Raw genomic sequence first — 17,855 nt, forward strand, 5'->3', positions numbered from 1 at the left:
TGACCCATGGAAATGCAAACTTTGATTTTGCCGTAAAGATTATATGGCAGTGAAATTTAAAGCTACAGTGTGCTAAGCCGTAGTATTGGACTTAATCTCCGAATGTGCCATAGATGCCTCTGCAGACTAGACTGTGCAATGCGGCATGGCCTCTTCTGAGTGTCATCCCAGCTTCTTTCCGGGGAGAACAGAAAAATCACTTCACAAGTAGATTAAGGAAACGGCTCAAGAAGTAGGTAAATTTGTCCTGACTTACACTTCCAGAGCCTTCTCTATATGAAGATGTCAGAAGTTAAGTTTTAGCCATGAAGCCACCAATGTTTGCTTCCACGTTTTAACTTTTTCTCTCCCCACCCCTTTCTTGTCTCTCTCTTGACTACAGGAAACAATATTCCTTGGACATCGTCCTCAGTGTTTTGGCCATCGTGCTTGGGGCTTTCGTAGCAGCTGGGTGAGACTTGACACGGCCCCGCTGCTCAGTGGCTTCTCTGTGTCGTTGAGAGTTGGCAGTGCTGTCCTAGAGATTTTCCTTTTCCATCTGGCTGCAGCTGGATTGGGCAGCTAGGAGACAAATCTGTTGAGTTAGTAGTATTCTAATGTGTTCTTGTGAGCATCAAAAAAATGGGTTCCACATTGGCTGGAAATGCTTCTAAGAACATGTGTTGGCCCATGAGGGTAGGGGTAGTTGTCAAGGTAGCCCACACCACTTAAACTATTATGAGAATTTTTTTGGTGAGTTTTTTTTTTTTCTTTGTAACTCAGTTGTGTGGGTCTTGAGTATAAATTCTGTAAATGACAATGTCCTGTTATAAGTAAGCATCACTGGGTATTAACGTAACTACTCTTGAAAAGCAGTGATCTGTTTCCTTTTGTCACCGAATGCCCTCGGTTTAAAAAGTTTCATTTGAAGTGTTCTTAGGCGCTCGGTTTGAAATACCAGATTTGGGTAGCTCAGTAGTAAGATATTTACTTAGCATGCATTAGGGCTCATGTTCATTCCATAGCACCCAACAAACACACATACACACACACACCCCAAAACCAAGAGGTTTATAACTCAGTTATTGTTGTTTTATTGTTCTGTGTATTCATTGCAAATGCTGATATGTGCCAGAACAGGCCAGTATTAACTAGTTCAGATTTCCTACCTTCATTATTTATGTACATACAGAGTGAAAGGAAATGACTGTCTGTCCTTCTATGTATATAGCCCCACACTATATTTTTGTTTGTTTGTTTGTTTGTTTGTTTTTTAAGGAAGCCAGGAGTGGTAGCACACACCTGTATATCCTCAGTGCTGACAGGCAGGTCTCTGATACTCATTTGGCTGGCTAGCGTATCCAAAATGGTGAGTCTGAGGTTCAGTGAAGGTTTTAAATAATAAGGTAGAGAGTGACCAAGGAAGGCATGTGAGTGACATCAACCTCTGGCTTCCACACACACCAGTGTACATACGTGCATGCATGTCAGCACAGGCTTGTACACACATGTGTTTCTAAGTCTTTGGTGGGGAGTGGCCAGAGCAGAACCGAAATGAGTTCAACTGATTTCGAACACATTGATAATTGTTTCCTAAGTCATCTTGCATTTACCCAAGAACCAGCTTGACGTAGCGATGCTGACTTTCCCTGACCTGCAGATTCACCAGATGGATCCCTTCCTGATGAGTAACACTCAGGGTGCTGAACCACAGGACACCTGTGACACCAGCGTATGCACTCCTACTGAAGTTTCCTCTGCCCCCACATAAGCAGAGAATTCAGTAGGATACAGTGGTAGATCAAGCCCTTTGCAGTTTAATTAGAGCAAGGAGGGAATCAGGAGACACTCCTCACATCTAGGGGTCTCTCCTCTCTCCCTGTACTTCCTTCCCTTGTGAGCCCTTCCAAGAAGGGGCATGCTTCTCATGGAAGCCCACTTTACCCAGAATTCAGTCTGTTACAAGTAGATGTATAAGATGCAAGAGTAGGGAGAGATAGCCCAGTCGTCAAGAGGACCCAGGTTCAGTTCCCAGTACCTATACGGGGACTCACAACTATCTATAACTTCAGCTCCAGGGGAACCTTACGCCTTCTTCTGACCTCCTTGGGTACCTGGTACGTGCAGGTTATACATACATACATGCAAGCAAAATACTCATAAAAATGTTAATACCAAAAAGATGCAAGGGTATGTATGGGGTTTAATTATCCCAAGAAGTGTACTTGGGGGAAAGGGTGCCAGCATTCTGCATGCTTCTTGGTCAGAAAGTTCCTGAAATAACTTTAACTTAACCAAGCTAGCTTGGCCTCCTACTGCCCATTGTTTACATCTTGCTTTCGGAAGCTTAGCTGGCCTGTCTGGAGTTGACCATCACCAGTATCTTCGTATTGAAACCATCAGCCAACTACCACAATTATCTTACATCCTGTTTCAGGGCCCTGAACAGGCCCAACTATTGTTCTAAGTGTCCTATTTTTGGTGCCTGTTGGCCAATCCCTTCCAGAGATAACTTCCTGTATACCAAAGTTGGCCAACCCCTGGACATAGTGTTGTTGATTAGATTTAGTTGGGATGAGCCAGGTTCACCTGCTGTAGTAAACAGGCCCCTCATACACTGTTTCTGTACATCACTTCCTCAACTGTGAACCACAGCAATCAATGCTGTTGAGTGGGTTCTGATTACTGAACCCAGGGATCCAGCCAAGAGGTCCCTACCTCAGGCTTCCTCAGTGATCCAGGAAGGAAAAGGGTTATGGGGATTTCTGCACTAGCTCATAAAACTTTTGCCCAGATTTTATGTGCATTCCTTTTCTTGTATATCATTTACCCAAGGAAGCCACATGGCTGGATATGTTGAAAAAGAATGTCTAAGAATAGCCCAAATGACAGCCACACTGGCTGACCCTGAATATGCTCTATTTTGCATGGCATCTGTATTCCTCATATACTTTATTCTCATTACTGCCGCAGTGAATGATGGGTAAGGAAGGATGGGGCAGGCCATGCTTCAGGGAGTACCCATGCCACTGTTGGGTATTCTTGGCCCCTAGAGGAGACAGGACTCTGGAATCTAAAGCTCTCCCAGGAAGTGCCTTTCTCCTATGCCTCTAGAAGCCTGGGTCTTCCTGCTTATTCAAAAATTAGAGTTTAGTTGTTTTATTAAAATATTTTGTATGTATGTTCTGTATTCACATGTGTGTGTGTGTGTGTGTGTGTGTGCGCGCGCGTGCGTGCGTGCATAGGCCAGAGGTCAACATCATTCTTTAGGAGTTGTCCATTTCATTTCTTGAAACAAAGTTTCTCACTCACTTGGAATTTTTTGATTCCGTTAGACTGGCTGGCCATGAGTCCTAGGGACCCAACTATATCCCCTTCTCAGCTCTAAGATTACAACCAAAAGGGTTTCTATTTATTTACTTATTTTTTTATTTTTATTTTATTTAGTTTTTTAGGTTGTTTCCCCCCCAGCAGTTTCTCTGTGTAGCCCTGGCTGTCCTGGAACTAGCTCTGTAGACTGTGCTGGCCTCGAACTCGTAATGATCTACCTGCCTCTGCCTTCTTAATGCTGGGATTAAAGGCATGTGCCACCACACCTGTCTCTTGAAAGGATTTTTAAAAATCAATTAATTTATTTTTTGAAAAAGTTTTTAATGTAGATTCTGAGGATTGAATTCAGGTCTTTATGTTTATGTGAGAAATGGTTTACCAGTAGAACTACCTGTCCAGCACCCAAAGAAAAACTATAGACAAGTTGAATTTATTAGTTCTATTGTTCAATGGAACCATTTGCAAATCTGGTAACCCACAGAACCAGCATAGACTCCGTGCCTTCCCAGCAATCCTGGCAAGCAGCATTTATGAACAGGAAGCCTCAGTTTGCGGAGGCGGCCAGCAAGAGAAGCCACTTCTTTCTGCTGCTGGACACAGACAGTTGACACTGGGATAAGTCTGCACAACACGACTCTAAAACGACCTTTCCCCTCCACTGCTTCCCTGTGTTCCCTGCTAGTTCCCAGTTTGGCTATGGACACTGACACCCTCTTTGCTAGAACGCTATGTAAATCTCAGTGTCCAACTGCATTGAGTTTCATTTTCCTATGAATTACTGGGCATGGAAAAGAGAAACAGGATTTGTATTCGTTTGTACTTGCCCATTAAATTAGCAGTCCACAGCCAGTGAGAAGCAATGTTACTTGCCTGTGGTATTATCTCCCACAAAGGGATATTGTCTGAGTTGCAGACCCTCCTGGGCAAATGTAGTGAAATCTTGTTCCACTAACAACCAAGTAACCAGCTAGTTAACTAAATTCGCAAGCCCCAAGTATTCAACTTAAGGGGGTATATGAAAGGTTTGACTTCTGCCAGTTTGTGTTGTCAGTTATGACCTGGGTCTGGGGTAAGCGGGTGAAATCACACCACATATCAGTTATGGTTGTCTGCCTCATCCCTGTGTCATATCCTCTCATGTTATTTGTTGATGCTATTTACTTAGGATAGAAATTGTGAGGCGCATGAAAGTCCTGGAAGAAAGGAGCCTTGGACAGCTTTCATGGACACATAGGTCCTTGCTTCACCTTTTGACAGACAAGGAACCGTCTGGGCACCAGATGGGGGTGTCATTTCCCAGCTGTCTAACATGAGCTGTACCCTGGGGATGGCCCTGCTTATAAATAAGCAGGGATACTGGTGGGTGGGCAAAGCGTGCCCTCAGGACAGTCACAGCTCACTAATTATTGTGCCAACCTGTCAGTTAGCAAATAAAAGACTCTGCAGTTAAGGTCCCTGGGTCTTGAGCTAAGTGTAATTACATCGAGGCCACCTGATCAGCTTCTTGTCCTCTCTCATCTGGGAGAGATCAGAGGCATTGACAACTCACTGCTAGTGGGGGGGATGGTACTAGCACTGCACACAGATTTGACCAGACAAAGGACAAGCAAGCAGACTCTGCGACCACGTCGAGAGTGTCTTTGTAACGGCCTCCCCTTCCTGTTCTCCCTGCCAGCTCTGATCTTGCATTCAACTTGGAAGGCTACATTTTTGTATTCTTGAATGATATCTTCACAGCAGCAAACGGAGTTTATACCAAACAGAAAATGGACCCGAAGGTACCAGACTTCCCTCCTGCAGCTTTTTTGCCTGTGCCATCTGGCTTCTGAAATGACATGAAAAATGAAAATGAACATGTTCAGTTGGCATGTAACTCGATGCACATCCTGTGATCTAGAAACTACTAATTTCTTCTTGTCTCATATGTATATGACCTTGCCATTCTTGGTATTGTTAGTTGAAAATTAGGGAGGAAAAGATGTCACTAGTTTAGAGGTACAATCAGAATATGAACACACACACACACACACACACACACGTATATTGAAAAGCAAACCCATTTTTTACAGCAGCATCATTAATGACCAGGACACATTCACAAGTGGGGAGGATACCGTGATATCAGAGCATTCCACCTTTACACCTGCTTCCTCGTCATGAAGTGAGATGGCTGGATGGTCCTCTGTCATGTCCTCCAGTGGTAGCCTCCTCTTCTGATTGCAAGCTGTTGGGGCTGCCTGTTGTACCACCCCCAGCCCTCACCCGGCCCCAGCTGTGACCGGAAGCTGTCTGTGGTGGGCCAGGCATATGGGTCTTTGTTCTGAGCTCTTTGTGCTTTGTGAGGGAGTTCTCCTTGACTGATGGGTGCCTTTCTGTGAGCTATTTTTAAAATCTGTATGCCCATTTGTTTCTTTGAATGGTGACAGTTTTACAACAACAGGTTCATCGCCTTCCTGAAAATACAATATGTCACCCCCCCCCCCCCCCGTGGAGAAGTGGGTGGCCACTTCAGTGAAAGCAAACACAGAAGGCTGCCGCTATTCTCTAATGGATGGAACAGATGTTTGAAAAGAGTTGGTTAACGTTGTAAATTTCCGTTATCTCATCTCAGATTTCCTATTTTGAATAATGTGCTTAAGAGTGGAGTGTTAGAAACGGGTTAGAACATCAGAGGCCTTCTGTTTCCATCCATCACATATGTAGTTGGTGTAGAATGAATATTTATTCTGAAGTTATAACACAGTATGCTCCATTTTGCAAGACACTGGCCAAAAGTCTTGCAGCACAGAGCCATCCTGATGCACATTTTAACTATGCATAAATAGACAAATGGCTCAGGAGACAATGTCTTGTATCTCTAAAGTTGAGTGCAGTTTTCTTTTCTCTCACAGGAGCTGGGGAAGTACGGAGTGCTTTTCTACAATGCCTGTTTCATGATCATCCCAACTATCATTATCAGTGTCACTACTGGGGACTTTCAGCGGGTAGGTATAGCCTATGTGAAGAACATGGTTAAGGCGTGTGAGGCTGAACTATGATCTGCTAGGGTGAGTGCACTCAATGCATCTTTTACTTTATTGTATTTTCACTCTATGGGTTAGTTAGGAGGTAGCCCCATCTTTGGTGGAGAGATATCTGTAGTTTACTAAGTCCTTATAACCTAGGAGAACGTCATCACCTCCTGACGTGGAGCTGGAAGACCGTTGTTTGGCTTCTCCCGTTGGAGATGCTGGAGACTTACGCAGAGCTCTTTGAATTGAGTGGTTGCCAGATACTGAAACTGCGGACGGACCAAAGAACTTTGTAGAATGTTTATTGAGAAGAAAATCATAATAAAAAAATACATTTAAAGTCATAAGAACAGTATCTAGGCCTTAATATAAAATATGAGCACACCTTAAGTATTCTATAACAAGAGATGGCCAGAGATGCAGGATGTATACTGTAATTAATAATGAAAATTGACCCTAATTTTCACTGCATAACTGTTGCAATGTTCACTGGACTATACCTTTCAGCTGGTCACATGGGACCATGGCTGAATCAGTTTTAGAATTTGAACCAAATATGATAAAGAAGGGAATTCATCTAGATCCGTACAGAGTTTGAGTTGAGCACTTGAAAGCTGATGGATAACACGGAGTGAAATATCCTCTACCCTTTGCTGGACGAAGAGTGAGCTAGTAGACTGGGAGAGATGGAAAGGCCAAAGTTTTCGGTGATTCACTATTTTGGGAAGTGAGTGCTGGACTTTGGACTTATATGGTTAGTAGATTATTAACTGTGCTTTGATTCTGCCTCCGGGAAATCAAGTCGAAGACAAAGCCCTTGTGTTAATAACCAAGTCCTTGGAAGAGACTCATCTGGCCTTCCCTACAGCAGGGCCAAAATAGATGCAGTATGTTATAACTGATGAAGAGGGATTTTTAAAAAATGGCCTCTTTTTTTTTCTGATTAAAAACCCCAATTGAAAAAGACTCATAATCCAGAATGCTAATTCTTCAAATGTCACCAGTATAGATTCAGTCTTAAAGAGATAATAGGAAACTAACATCTATTAAGGTGTAGGCTGGTGATAACTCTATATATTAAGGAATATCACTAAATAACCCTCCCTGGGTAAATTTTTATTTACTGTTCACATAGATACTTCTAGCTCCTGGTTTTTAATTTATTACATTTATGATTATTATTTTGTATGTATGCGAGGCTGTACTCATGCAGGGAATCAGAGAACCACTTTGTAAGTAACAATAAAATATTTTTATAATGGGAACTTTCAAACATACATAGACGTTTGGAGAGTAGCATAATAAGCCCTTGTTTAAATAGTTATCAATATTTACTGCAAGTCTCTTTGCTAGGAGAAGTGGGTAATTATTATTAATGCGTCAGCGGCACCAAAGGTGGTAAGGCTGTGCCAAACGGACTTAAATCGAACTGTCACTAACCTCACCATGGATCTTTTGCATCACAGGCCACTGAATTCAGCCACTGGAAGAACGTCTTGTTTATCATTCAGTTTCTTCTTTCCTGTTTTCTGGGGTAAGAAACTGTACATGAGCAGAAGAGTTGGTTGATAGTATCTCTTGACAAGTCAGAGCTAAATATGCCCTCCGTCTGCCCGTCCGTCCGTCCGTCTGTCTGCCCATCTGTCCGTCCGTCTGTCTGCCTGTCTGTCTGTCTGCCCTGCTGGAACCCTGTTCCCTGAGTTTCTCTTGACTTTCTCTGGACAATGCACCCATCCCTACTGCACACTTCTACTAAAGAGTAGAAGATCTTAAAAAAAAAAAAAAGTGTGTGTCTGTGCTGGAAGTACAGACTTAATATTCTTGTTGGTCCAAACATTTCAGTGTCACAGCTATTTACAGAGGTTAAGGAGAGTTCTGAGTCCCCGGGACTGGAGTTAGAGGTGTTGTGAGTGACCACAGGGGTGGTGAGAACTGAAGCCAGGTCCTCTACAAGAACAGCAAGTGTTCTTAATCAGTGAGCTATCTCTGTAGCTTTCATTAACTCTTCCTTTAGCTTTGCTGGATTTAATAGTTATCCTGTTGATGGGGTTCTTAGTTTATTATTATTACTCTGCATGTTTGTGTCCGTGTCTATCCACCCATGTACCACAGCACATGTGTGGAGGTTCAGTCTTAGATTTGCCACTTACTAGCTCTGGGTTTGTGATGAGCTGCTTAACCTCATCTTTTCATGAGGCTAGAGTGTGCATACTGAAGGATTTAATTGTAGAGCAGACTTGGAACATACTAAACACATAGAAAGGGGTCAGTAGGAAATGCTAAGCTGTGCACTGTGGAGTGTGCCTGTAGTTCCATCGCCTAAGAGGTTGAGGCAGGAGATTCTCAAAGTTTATGGGCAGACTGAGCTAGGAGGAGAAAGAAAACAAAAAAGAAAAAGAAACATTCTTGTGATTGCTAATATCCCTTTCTTGGTTTTGTTTTGGCTTTTTTGAGAGAGGATCTCATGTTACCCCAGGCTTGAGTTCTGGTTGTTTTGACTCCATCTTCAGTGCCGGGATCACAGGATCACACCACCATACCTAGCTAGTATTATTAGCTCTCTTCTTGAAATCTTTGAGTTTGGCTGTTTGCTTTCTTCCCATACAGACTTGTCATAGTTTTTCTACCCTTCCATGTCCTCCTTTATTAAGTTTTAATTCCACAACCGTTCGAGAAGACAGCTCCAGCTTTGGCATAGTAGATTTTCAAATTTATGCTTCCTGGAGGATTCTTAGTTAAAAGTTGTCACAGCCAGCTGGTTTGCTTCCCTATAGCCTCAGAAGTCACTGTCCAGGACCGCTGGCCACTGGCTTGGGCTGTCCACTCAACAAGCATCTTAGTTTTAGTGTCAGGTACCTCCCAGGCAGGATCCAGAGAGCCAGCTGCAGCTTCTTAGTTAATTTCACCACTTTCAAGTTTGTATCCCAGACTTCTTTTTCTCAACCTCAGACCTTTATTGAATTTGTTAAAATTATAATGTTAAAATATTACATTAAAAATTACTTTACAGTTTAACATTTATTTATTCTCTTTGTGTGTGTGAGTGTGTATTTGAGTGAGTGAGTGAGTGTGTGTGTGTGTGTGTGTGTGTGTATGTGTGTGTAGTTTACACTCTTCTTTCACCATCTCCATCCCAGGAATTGAGTATAGGTTGTCAGGCTTGGAGGCAAAGTCCTTTATGCTGGGCTGTCTCACTGGACTTCACTACATTTTGAATAAGCTTGTTACAAAACCAATAGAGTGTTGAAAGGGTAGGTGTTTAATTTCCCTGTGAGTTATGGTGAGGTTACACTAATCCTCTAGAAACTTCGGTGTGTGACTAAGGGTTTTCAAATACGCTGCGGGGACTGAGTGTTTCAGGAAGATGAGATGGACCGTGGGAACTCACATAATCGGTGCGTGCCAGGTAAAGTGCAGGCTGAGCTGCAGGCTGGCAGCCTCAACTTGAAAAAGGCCACTCTGAGAGATTACAGGTTCCAGTTCATTCCTTTAGCAGCTGGTACTGGCTTACTGTTGTCCAAGTGGATTATCCTAATCTGTTTACTAACCTGTTACAGGACCTTTGATCTCCTCGAGGAAGTAATATGCTCTTTAACAGAAACACAAAGACAGCACACTTCCCTAATCAGAGTCCCTAGAGATGTTTTGGCCTTCCCGTCTCTCATGCATGCACACATGCACATATACACACACTCACAACATTTCTGTTGTTTGAATTTTCAACCTGTACTTCCAAAGAGGCAGCTCTGCAGAAGGATCAGTTCTGAGGATAGCTTGCACACAGGAATGCAGGTATCTGTATGGTCTCTTGATAAGGCAGATGTTGAGACCCCAAAACTTCTGAAAGGCACACACCATGGTCAGCCTGTGCCTTTGTATCTCTTTAGCACATTCCAGAGACTTCCCAGAGTAGAAGAAGCTAGGATTATTTGAAATGCTTTGAACTGCAGAGAATAATGCACTTAGGTTCTCAGTAGAAAAAAATCAAACTCAGACCCATCTTTTCCTATGATACACTCCCTACACAGGTCACTTCTGCAACCTAGGAAGCCTTAGGGGTTTCTCCCCACAAGCATGTAAGCTGCTCTGCAGAGGACACCCAGCTGGTGTCCTCCAGTTCAATTCAGTCTCATGAATATATCTGGAGGTAGTGCCAGATCCTGGCCCACTTCAGGACCAGTTGGAGTTCAGAACATCTCTCTCTCTCTCTCTTCCCTTCCCCCCCTCTCCCTCTCCTTCCTTCTGTCCCTTTCTCTTCCCTCTCTCTTTCCCTCTCTTCCTCTTTCTCCTCCCCCTCCCCTGTGTGTGTGTGTGTGTGTGTGTAAAATCACAGAGGTCAAAACAGTTTCAGGGTGTAAATTCTCTAAATTCTCCAAAGGCATCTACCTTGCTTTTTAGAGACAGGGTCTCTTAATGGCCCGGAAGTCACCGACTCAGCTAGATTGGGTGCCCACGAAGCTCTAGGGATCCCTTACCATATACTACCATGCCTAGCTTTCCCCCACTCCCACCCCTACATGAGATTTACAGGTCCTTGTGCATTGTACCAACTGAGTTATCTCCCCAGCCCACAAATCCAGGACTTCCAGAGCATTGGCTAAAACTGGGGTTCTCATGACACCTTCCCCGGGCCCAAACCATTTGCTAGAGCAGCTGCAAAACTCATAAAGAAAGCACCAGATACCCTATGACTTGTTATAAAGGATAGTTTAAAGAATACGGAAAAACAACTAGAGGGAAAAATGCAGAGACTTGGGAGGGTCTGCTGTGGAGGCGAGGTACACTGCTCCCTTGACAAATGCAAGGTTCATCCTTGTTTCCCTTTTTTAAAAATCCCCAAGTGCTCAGCTGTCATGGCATAGACAGGATTGAAGTGTGGACTGTGGTGTGGAGATGCAGTTGTCCAGAAAGGGTGTGTTCTCACATTGACAGACCGTGTGGGACAAGCCTGGGAAGCCTTTCCCTTCAGATGTTTCCCACTCTCTCCGTAGCTTCCTTTCTTCTAGATGTGGGGCACTACCCTCCAGAAATGGGGTTCTTGTGATCCATTGCCAGATGAGATAAGGCAGAGAGTTTCTGTATGGCCAGATCCAAGACAGAAGGAGGAGAAAGATGGAAGTAGGGGGGAAGGAGAGATCCTGATGGGAGCCTGGGATCAAAGATGACAACTACTTTTCTCTCTGCTGTGACTCACTGTTGGAGAGTACAGTGCATCTTGGCAGGGACGGGGTTGGGTGGGGGTGAGGTTGTGGTGGTGGCAGGGAGTGAGGCGGCTGTCACATCTGATGTCAGCTCAAGTGTTCCCATGGGACTGTGCTACCCACAGCCAGGGTGGGTCTTTCCTTCAGCTAAAAGTCAAACATTTCTGGAAATTCCCTCACAGAGAAATGCCCAGTAGTACGTCTCTGTGTTCATCCTAAGTCTAGTCAAATTGACAAGGTTGATCACCATGGTGACATTACATTCAGCCCTAGGTGTGTAAATTGGTTTTTATTGTCCAGACATGTGCACCACACTGGAGTATATGCTGGCCTGTGTTGTATGGAACTCAAAAATAAATGAATAAATAAATATAAACAGAAACCAAGTGATGTGATTTCCTATGTGTGCTGGATAGTTTTATCCAACTCAGTTGAAAAAAAAATGCTTCCATAAGATGTGGCTGTAGGCATTTTTAAAATTAGTGATCAATGGAGGAGGGCCTAGCCCGTTGTGGGTGGTGCTATCCCTGAGCTGGTCATCCTGGGTTTGATAAGAAAGCAGGCTGAGCAAGCCACTAAACCATATTCCTCCATGGCTCCTGCATTGGCTCCTGCCTCGGAGTTCCTGTCCTGCTGTAGGTGATGAACATTGCTGTGGCAGTGTAAGCTGAACATACCCTCTCCTCCCCAGGTCATGGTCAAGGTGTTTCATCACAGCAATAGTAAAACACCATGCAAGGAATTAATGAAGGCTCCTTTAGAACAAGGTCTTGGTCTTATCCAGTGTACTTTATAAGTAACTCTTGGCATGTTGAAATGTTTCTTTTCTTTTTCTTTCTTTCTTTTGTTGTTTTTGTTTTGTTTTTTTTCAAGACAGGGGTTCTCTGTGGCTTTGAAGGTTGTCCTGGAACTAGTTCTTATAGACCAAGCTGGTGTCGAACTCACAGAGATCTGCTTGCCTCTGCTTCCCAAGTACTGGGATTAAAGACGTGCGCCACCACTGCCCGGCTGAAATGTTTCTTTAAAAATAATTTATATTGTGTGTGTGTGTATGTGTGGTTGTGTAGACATGCCCATGTGTGTACACAATCAAGTATCACCCCTATTGCTCTCCACCTTGCTAGTTGACAAAGGGTCTTCCATTGAACCTAGAGCTCCCTATGCTGGGTGACCAGCAAGCCCCCCCCCCTTTCCAACTCCTAGTCCTGGGGTTGCACATGTGCACAGTCCCACCTGGCTTTATTTTTTAAATGTGTGCTCAGGGTCTAAACACTAGTCCTCATCCTTCCCTAGCAAACACTTTACAAGTTATTTAAAAATAACTTCCAAAACAAACAAAAAAACAAAAGCAGGTGTAGCTCACACATTCAATCTCAGAACTTGGGAAGCAGAGGTAGGTGAATCTCTGTGAATTCAAGGCCAGCCTGCTCTACAGATCTAGTTCCAGAACAGCCACAGCTACACAGAGAAACCCTGTCTTGAAAAACAAAACACAAATCAAACAAAATTCCTATATTCTCCTTCTCTGAGGACATCTAGTGGGCATATTGAGAAGTGCAGCCTCTATCTTCAAACCCTCTGTTAGGAAGGAATGGGGTTCATTCCCCAACAACTCCAGTTTGTTAGCCAGCAATCCCCGCCTCTAGCTCAGTGCAGTGGCGAGTAAATATCTTGGAAGATGGGTAATGAGGTCTCGGACCAAGGTGTTTTCCAGAGTGGTCGGAGAAAACTGATGACAATTTCTATCAAATAAAGACATTTTGACAGGCATGATATTGTCTGCCCTTCATCCAAGCACCTGGAAAACAGAGGCAAGTGGTGAATCTCTCCGAATTCAAGGCCAGCTTTGTCTACACAGTGAGTTCCAGGCCAGCCAGGGCTACAAAGAGAGACCCACTCTGTCTCAAACAAAAACAAACAAACACATACAAACAAAATGCAGTGGCTCAACAAAAACAAAAGACTCCCCTCAACAAAAACAAAGCCTCTTGAAAATAAAAATGAGAATAACTGAGAAGAAAGTATGGGAATGGAATATGATCAAGATACACTGTAGGAAGTTGTCATAATGAAACTTTGTGGAATTAAGACATGTTCATGAGAAAACCTTTTCTTCCCCTCACTTTGTGGAAACACCGATGAGAAATGCCAGTCACCTAATCAGGTTTGGCTTATGCACAACCGAGCCTATTTCTTGTTTTTTTTTTTTTGTTTTTTTTTTGTTTTTGTTTTTTGTTTTAAAGCCCAACGACAAATGTCTAGATCTGGTTCTAGAACCTTCATGACACCCAGAATAGGCCATGCTCATGCTGTCTGTGTTTCCTGCCCTCAGGTTTCTGCTGATGTACTCCACAGTTCTTTGCAGCTACTACAACTCAGCTCTGACCACAGCAGTGGTTGGAGCCATCAAGGTAAGTGATGGAGCCTTGCTCTGAGCACCTAGGTGGGAACCAGATGGAAACTGCTGTGGACAGATACGCAGTGAGTGTGGAGGCTTGTGACTCCCTGGGGGGGGGAGGGGGAGAGTGGGGTCTGTGTGATCCCTCTAACTGATCTAGTGTGTGAGTGAAGTTGCTAACTCAAAAGGGAAAGAGGTTATTACTTTAAAATTTGAGGCAGGTGAGGGTATAATTTGGGGAAAACCAAGTAACAACTGGAAAGGAAAATAACACAAATATCCATGATCATTCTGTTGTCTGGAATTTGGTTTGCTGGGAGAACTTGCCCTTCTAAGAAGGCAAGCTCTCCTGAAGGAGGTTTTTGGTGACATTTATGTTCTGTGATAAAGCAACGAACTTGGATTGGTAGATTGGTGCAAAGGCATTTGTGTACTCCTTACATATGCCTGTGAGCATTTGAAAACACACATGCTTGAATAGGGAGTGGTCTGAGTTCTAGTCCACACTTCTCTATTCGCATAGGCTCATAGAGTGAGTGAGCAAATCTTACCTTCTCCACCCAGTGGCTTCCTCAAGTAGCTTGTACAGAGTTCTGCTTAGAGCCTAGCTGCCTGCCCTGTTCGGGTTGAGGGTGATGGAGATAAATTGTCCTGTGCAGTGATGGTATAAAGATGGGAGCCGGCAAGCAGATTACAACTTGACTCTCCTACCTTTCGTCTGGAAGGGGTGAACAGTGCAGTTTTCTGCTACTACATTTTAGTTGATTTCATTTATTTATAAAGCCGTATGTCATTAGGCGTTCCATGCAAGCCTCTATGCAGAGTAACCCAACGTCTGGCTTCAGGTTTCACGTGTCTGCGTTTTATCAGAAGTTCTTTTCAGTGATGAGTCCCCTTTCTTTGCAGAATGTATCGGTTGCCTACATTGGGATGTTGGTTGGTGGAGACTACATTTTCTCCCTCTTAAACTTTATTGGGTTAAATATTTGGTAAGTGAACTCACAGTCAAGTAAGGGGTTTAGCATAATTTCTAGGTACACAGTAAGTGAAAAGAACAAAGGAAAGTTCTATTTGTCGTGCTGGGGATGGAACCAGGGCCATGTACATGCCCAGCAACAAAGTGCTCTATCACCAGGCCACATCCTCTGCTTTAAGCCCTTTTTGTTTGGAGACATCATTTTTAAACATGGTCTCTGGGGATATGTGTCATAAAGAATCTCAGGACCCAGGTCTAAATTCATCTTTTCTCCTGCCTTGTGGGTCTCATTACCTTGTGGCCTTTTGAAGTGTTGTGTCCTAAGGATGCCATTGGGACTGCAGTGCTTTTGAACCCAGTTTTGGGTCCTAGGCATGGGTATCATTTGTGGAATCCTTGCATATACTGTATTCAATAGAATTTGAGCACTCATTTTCTTTTCCTGTCCCAAACATTTGTAGAGAAGAAATTCTCAATCCACAACCCTGTGAGGAAAGAAAACTCAGAGATCATAGTAGTTGGGTGCAAATTAAGCTGACTACAATTATAAAATCACTAATGATTTTCACATTGTTCCCTTTCTCTTCAGCATGGCAGGTGGTTTAAGGTACTCCTTTTTAACACTGCACAGCCAACTAAAACCTAAACAACCTGTGGACGAAGAAAGCATCCCTCTGGATCTGAAGAGCTAGATTGGAAGGTGGAGTTGCAGGCTTAGGCTGGAGAGGGCAGCCCCAACAGGCATGGGCAATCTAGAGATCCCACACCTGGGGCAGTCACCCGCTTGGCCAGAGCACAAATGGGAATGGCTGGGAAATACAAAGAAATCTACCTCACGTGTCACTGCACAAGGAGCCACAAGGAACTCAAGACACACAGCACAGAACCTCCCCCAACTCAAAACTTTTGAATTTGCTCAATGTCAGCCATGGGGCTCTACCCTGTGTGCTGAGGGGGACTTTTCAAAGTTGACTTTGCTTATCAGCACCTTGGCCTTAATTTCAAAGGCCCCAGCCAAAGCAAGTGCCAGAGAGAACTTTTTGTTGTTGAAACATCTCTTTATTTTCATAAAAAAAAAAAAAAATCAGTCATAGTGATTTAAACAATGTTGGTATGTTGTTTTCCAAGCCATCGAAGTGAAATAAAAAGCCATTTCTATGTATGCCTCGCAGTGTGATATTGCAGTATGAAATAGAGTCAGTTACTCAGGCTCACTGGGTAGTGCTTGCTGTACAGACATGAGACCCTGAGTTTGATCCCTTGCACCCATATAAGAAGCCAGGCACGGTGCATGTCTATGCCTTCCTCAGCTCTGGGCAGACGGAGATATGCGTATCCCGGGACTCTGGCCAGCCAGTCTAGCTGAAATGGTAAGTTTCAGGTTCAGTGAGACACCCATCAACAGCCTCTGGCCCACACACACATGTACACACATTTATCTCCCCGTATATAGGCATTACTCCACCTTAAAGGAACAAACAAACAAGCAAACACAAAGAATCCTCAGTACATCGAGCCGTATTGTTCATTTGAATGTATGGTCCCCAGGTGTGGGTGGCCTTGCAGGAGGAATTGTGTCACTAGGGTGGGCTTCAGCCTTCAGCCATTTCAGGTTTGCTCCCCAAGCTTCCTGTGTGTGGTTTGATGAGCTGCCAGCTGTTCCGACACCATGTCTGCTGTCTGCTGCATGAGCCCCTGTCATGATGACCGCTCTGGAGCTGTAGGCACAAATAAACCTTTCCTTCTATTAGTTGCCCTGGTCATGTTTCCATTGTTGTTATCTGTTTCTTGTTTGTTTGTTTTTGTTTTTTTTTTTAATCACAGCAACAGAGCAGTAACTAATGTAAGTGGCTAAACTGTCTCATTCTGCCCAGCTCCTCACAGGTTTGTTCAGGGAATTTGAAAGTTACAATGTATGACAAGAACTTTCCTGAGTTAACTCCCCAGTCCCATTGGTAACATCTAAGTTTATAGAGGCAGAGCCACAGGTAGTTGCAGCTGAAGGGATATGCTTCCAACTACTTAGCACAATTGTTGTGTGTATGTGTGTATACCCACGTGCCAAGGATTGTAGCAGCCAGAAGACAATTTGTAGTCCCGTGTAGTCAGACTCCGTTGGAGTGATTAAGACATGCTGATAAAAGCCCTTACTGGAGAAAGGGGTGGTTTTGGCTTACAGGTGTAGGTTACAATCCACTGTGATGGGAAGTCATGACAAGAGTTGAGCTGGCCATGTTTTCACAGTCAAGGAACAGACAGCGATGGATGGAGGATCTCTGCTGGCTCGCTTCCTTTCACAAAGTCTGGCACCTCAGCCCATGGAATGGTGCCCACATTCAGAGTGAGTCTTCCCATCTTAATTAACCTGAGGGTGCTCAGAGGCTTGTCTCCCAGAAGGTTCTAGATCTTGTCAAGTTGACAATGTTAACTGTCACGGTGCTCTGTTTAACCTATTCATTCACCCATTGATCCCCTTGGGGTGTTTCTATCTTCAGGCTTTTGCAACTGATGTCACTATAAATACAGAGCTACGGATAAATCTTCAAACCCCAATCTCAGGTGCACATCTGTAATCACAGCACTCAGGAAGGTGAGGCCAGCCTGGGCTGCACAGTAACACCCTGTCTCAAAATGTAGAAGGCCATGGTTTCAATTATTTTTGGGTTTATACACAGTAGAATTCTAATTAAAAGTTTTTTCAAGACAGGATTTCCCTGTATAGCCCTGGCTGGAACTCATACTGTAGTCAAGGCTAACTTTGAACCCAGAGATTTGCCTGCCTCTACCTCTTGAGTCCTGGCTTTAAAGGTATGTGCCACTAGGCCCAGCTCTAGTTTTAATTTTTTGAGGACTTGATACACTGAACTTTTTTCACAGCTACTATCTCTTCATCTTTCACAGCACACATTTTGGCTTTGCTTTTTGGTAGAACCCATCCTGATAGGTTTTTGTTTGGACCT

General features: G+C 43.8%; 1 protein-coding gene across 2 annotated transcripts in view; it reads left to right on the forward strand.

Annotated features, from left to right (window-relative positions):
- The window catches only part of Slc35d2 (solute carrier family 35 member D2), a 32,752-nt gene extending 16,699 nt beyond the window's left edge, over positions 1 to 16,053 (forward strand). The window contains exons 6-12 of one of the 2 annotated variants that reach the window (XM_051194133.1): positions 383 to 451; positions 4,985 to 5,087; positions 6,201 to 6,293; positions 7,787 to 7,854; positions 13,854 to 13,932; positions 14,826 to 14,908; positions 15,485 to 16,053. In XM_051194133.1, coding sequence (XP_051050090.1) covers positions 383 to 451; positions 4,985 to 5,087; positions 6,201 to 6,293; positions 7,787 to 7,854; positions 13,854 to 13,932; positions 14,826 to 14,908; positions 15,485 to 15,587 — 598 coding nt within the window. In that variant the 3' untranslated portion in view covers positions 15,588 to 16,053. The remainder of the gene's footprint in view (positions 1 to 382; positions 452 to 4,984; positions 5,088 to 6,200; positions 6,294 to 7,786; positions 7,855 to 13,853; positions 13,933 to 14,825; positions 14,909 to 15,484) is intronic. The other variant, XM_051194134.1, reaches the window with a different exon arrangement.
- The last annotated feature ends 1,802 nt before the right edge of the window (positions 16,054 to 17,855 follow it).

Source organism: Phodopus roborovskii, unplaced genomic scaffold (genome assembly GCF_943737965.1).
Source record: "Phodopus roborovskii unplaced genomic scaffold, PHOROB, whole genome shotgun sequence".
Taxonomy (NCBI): Eukaryota; Metazoa; Chordata; class Mammalia; order Rodentia; family Cricetidae; genus Phodopus; species Phodopus roborovskii.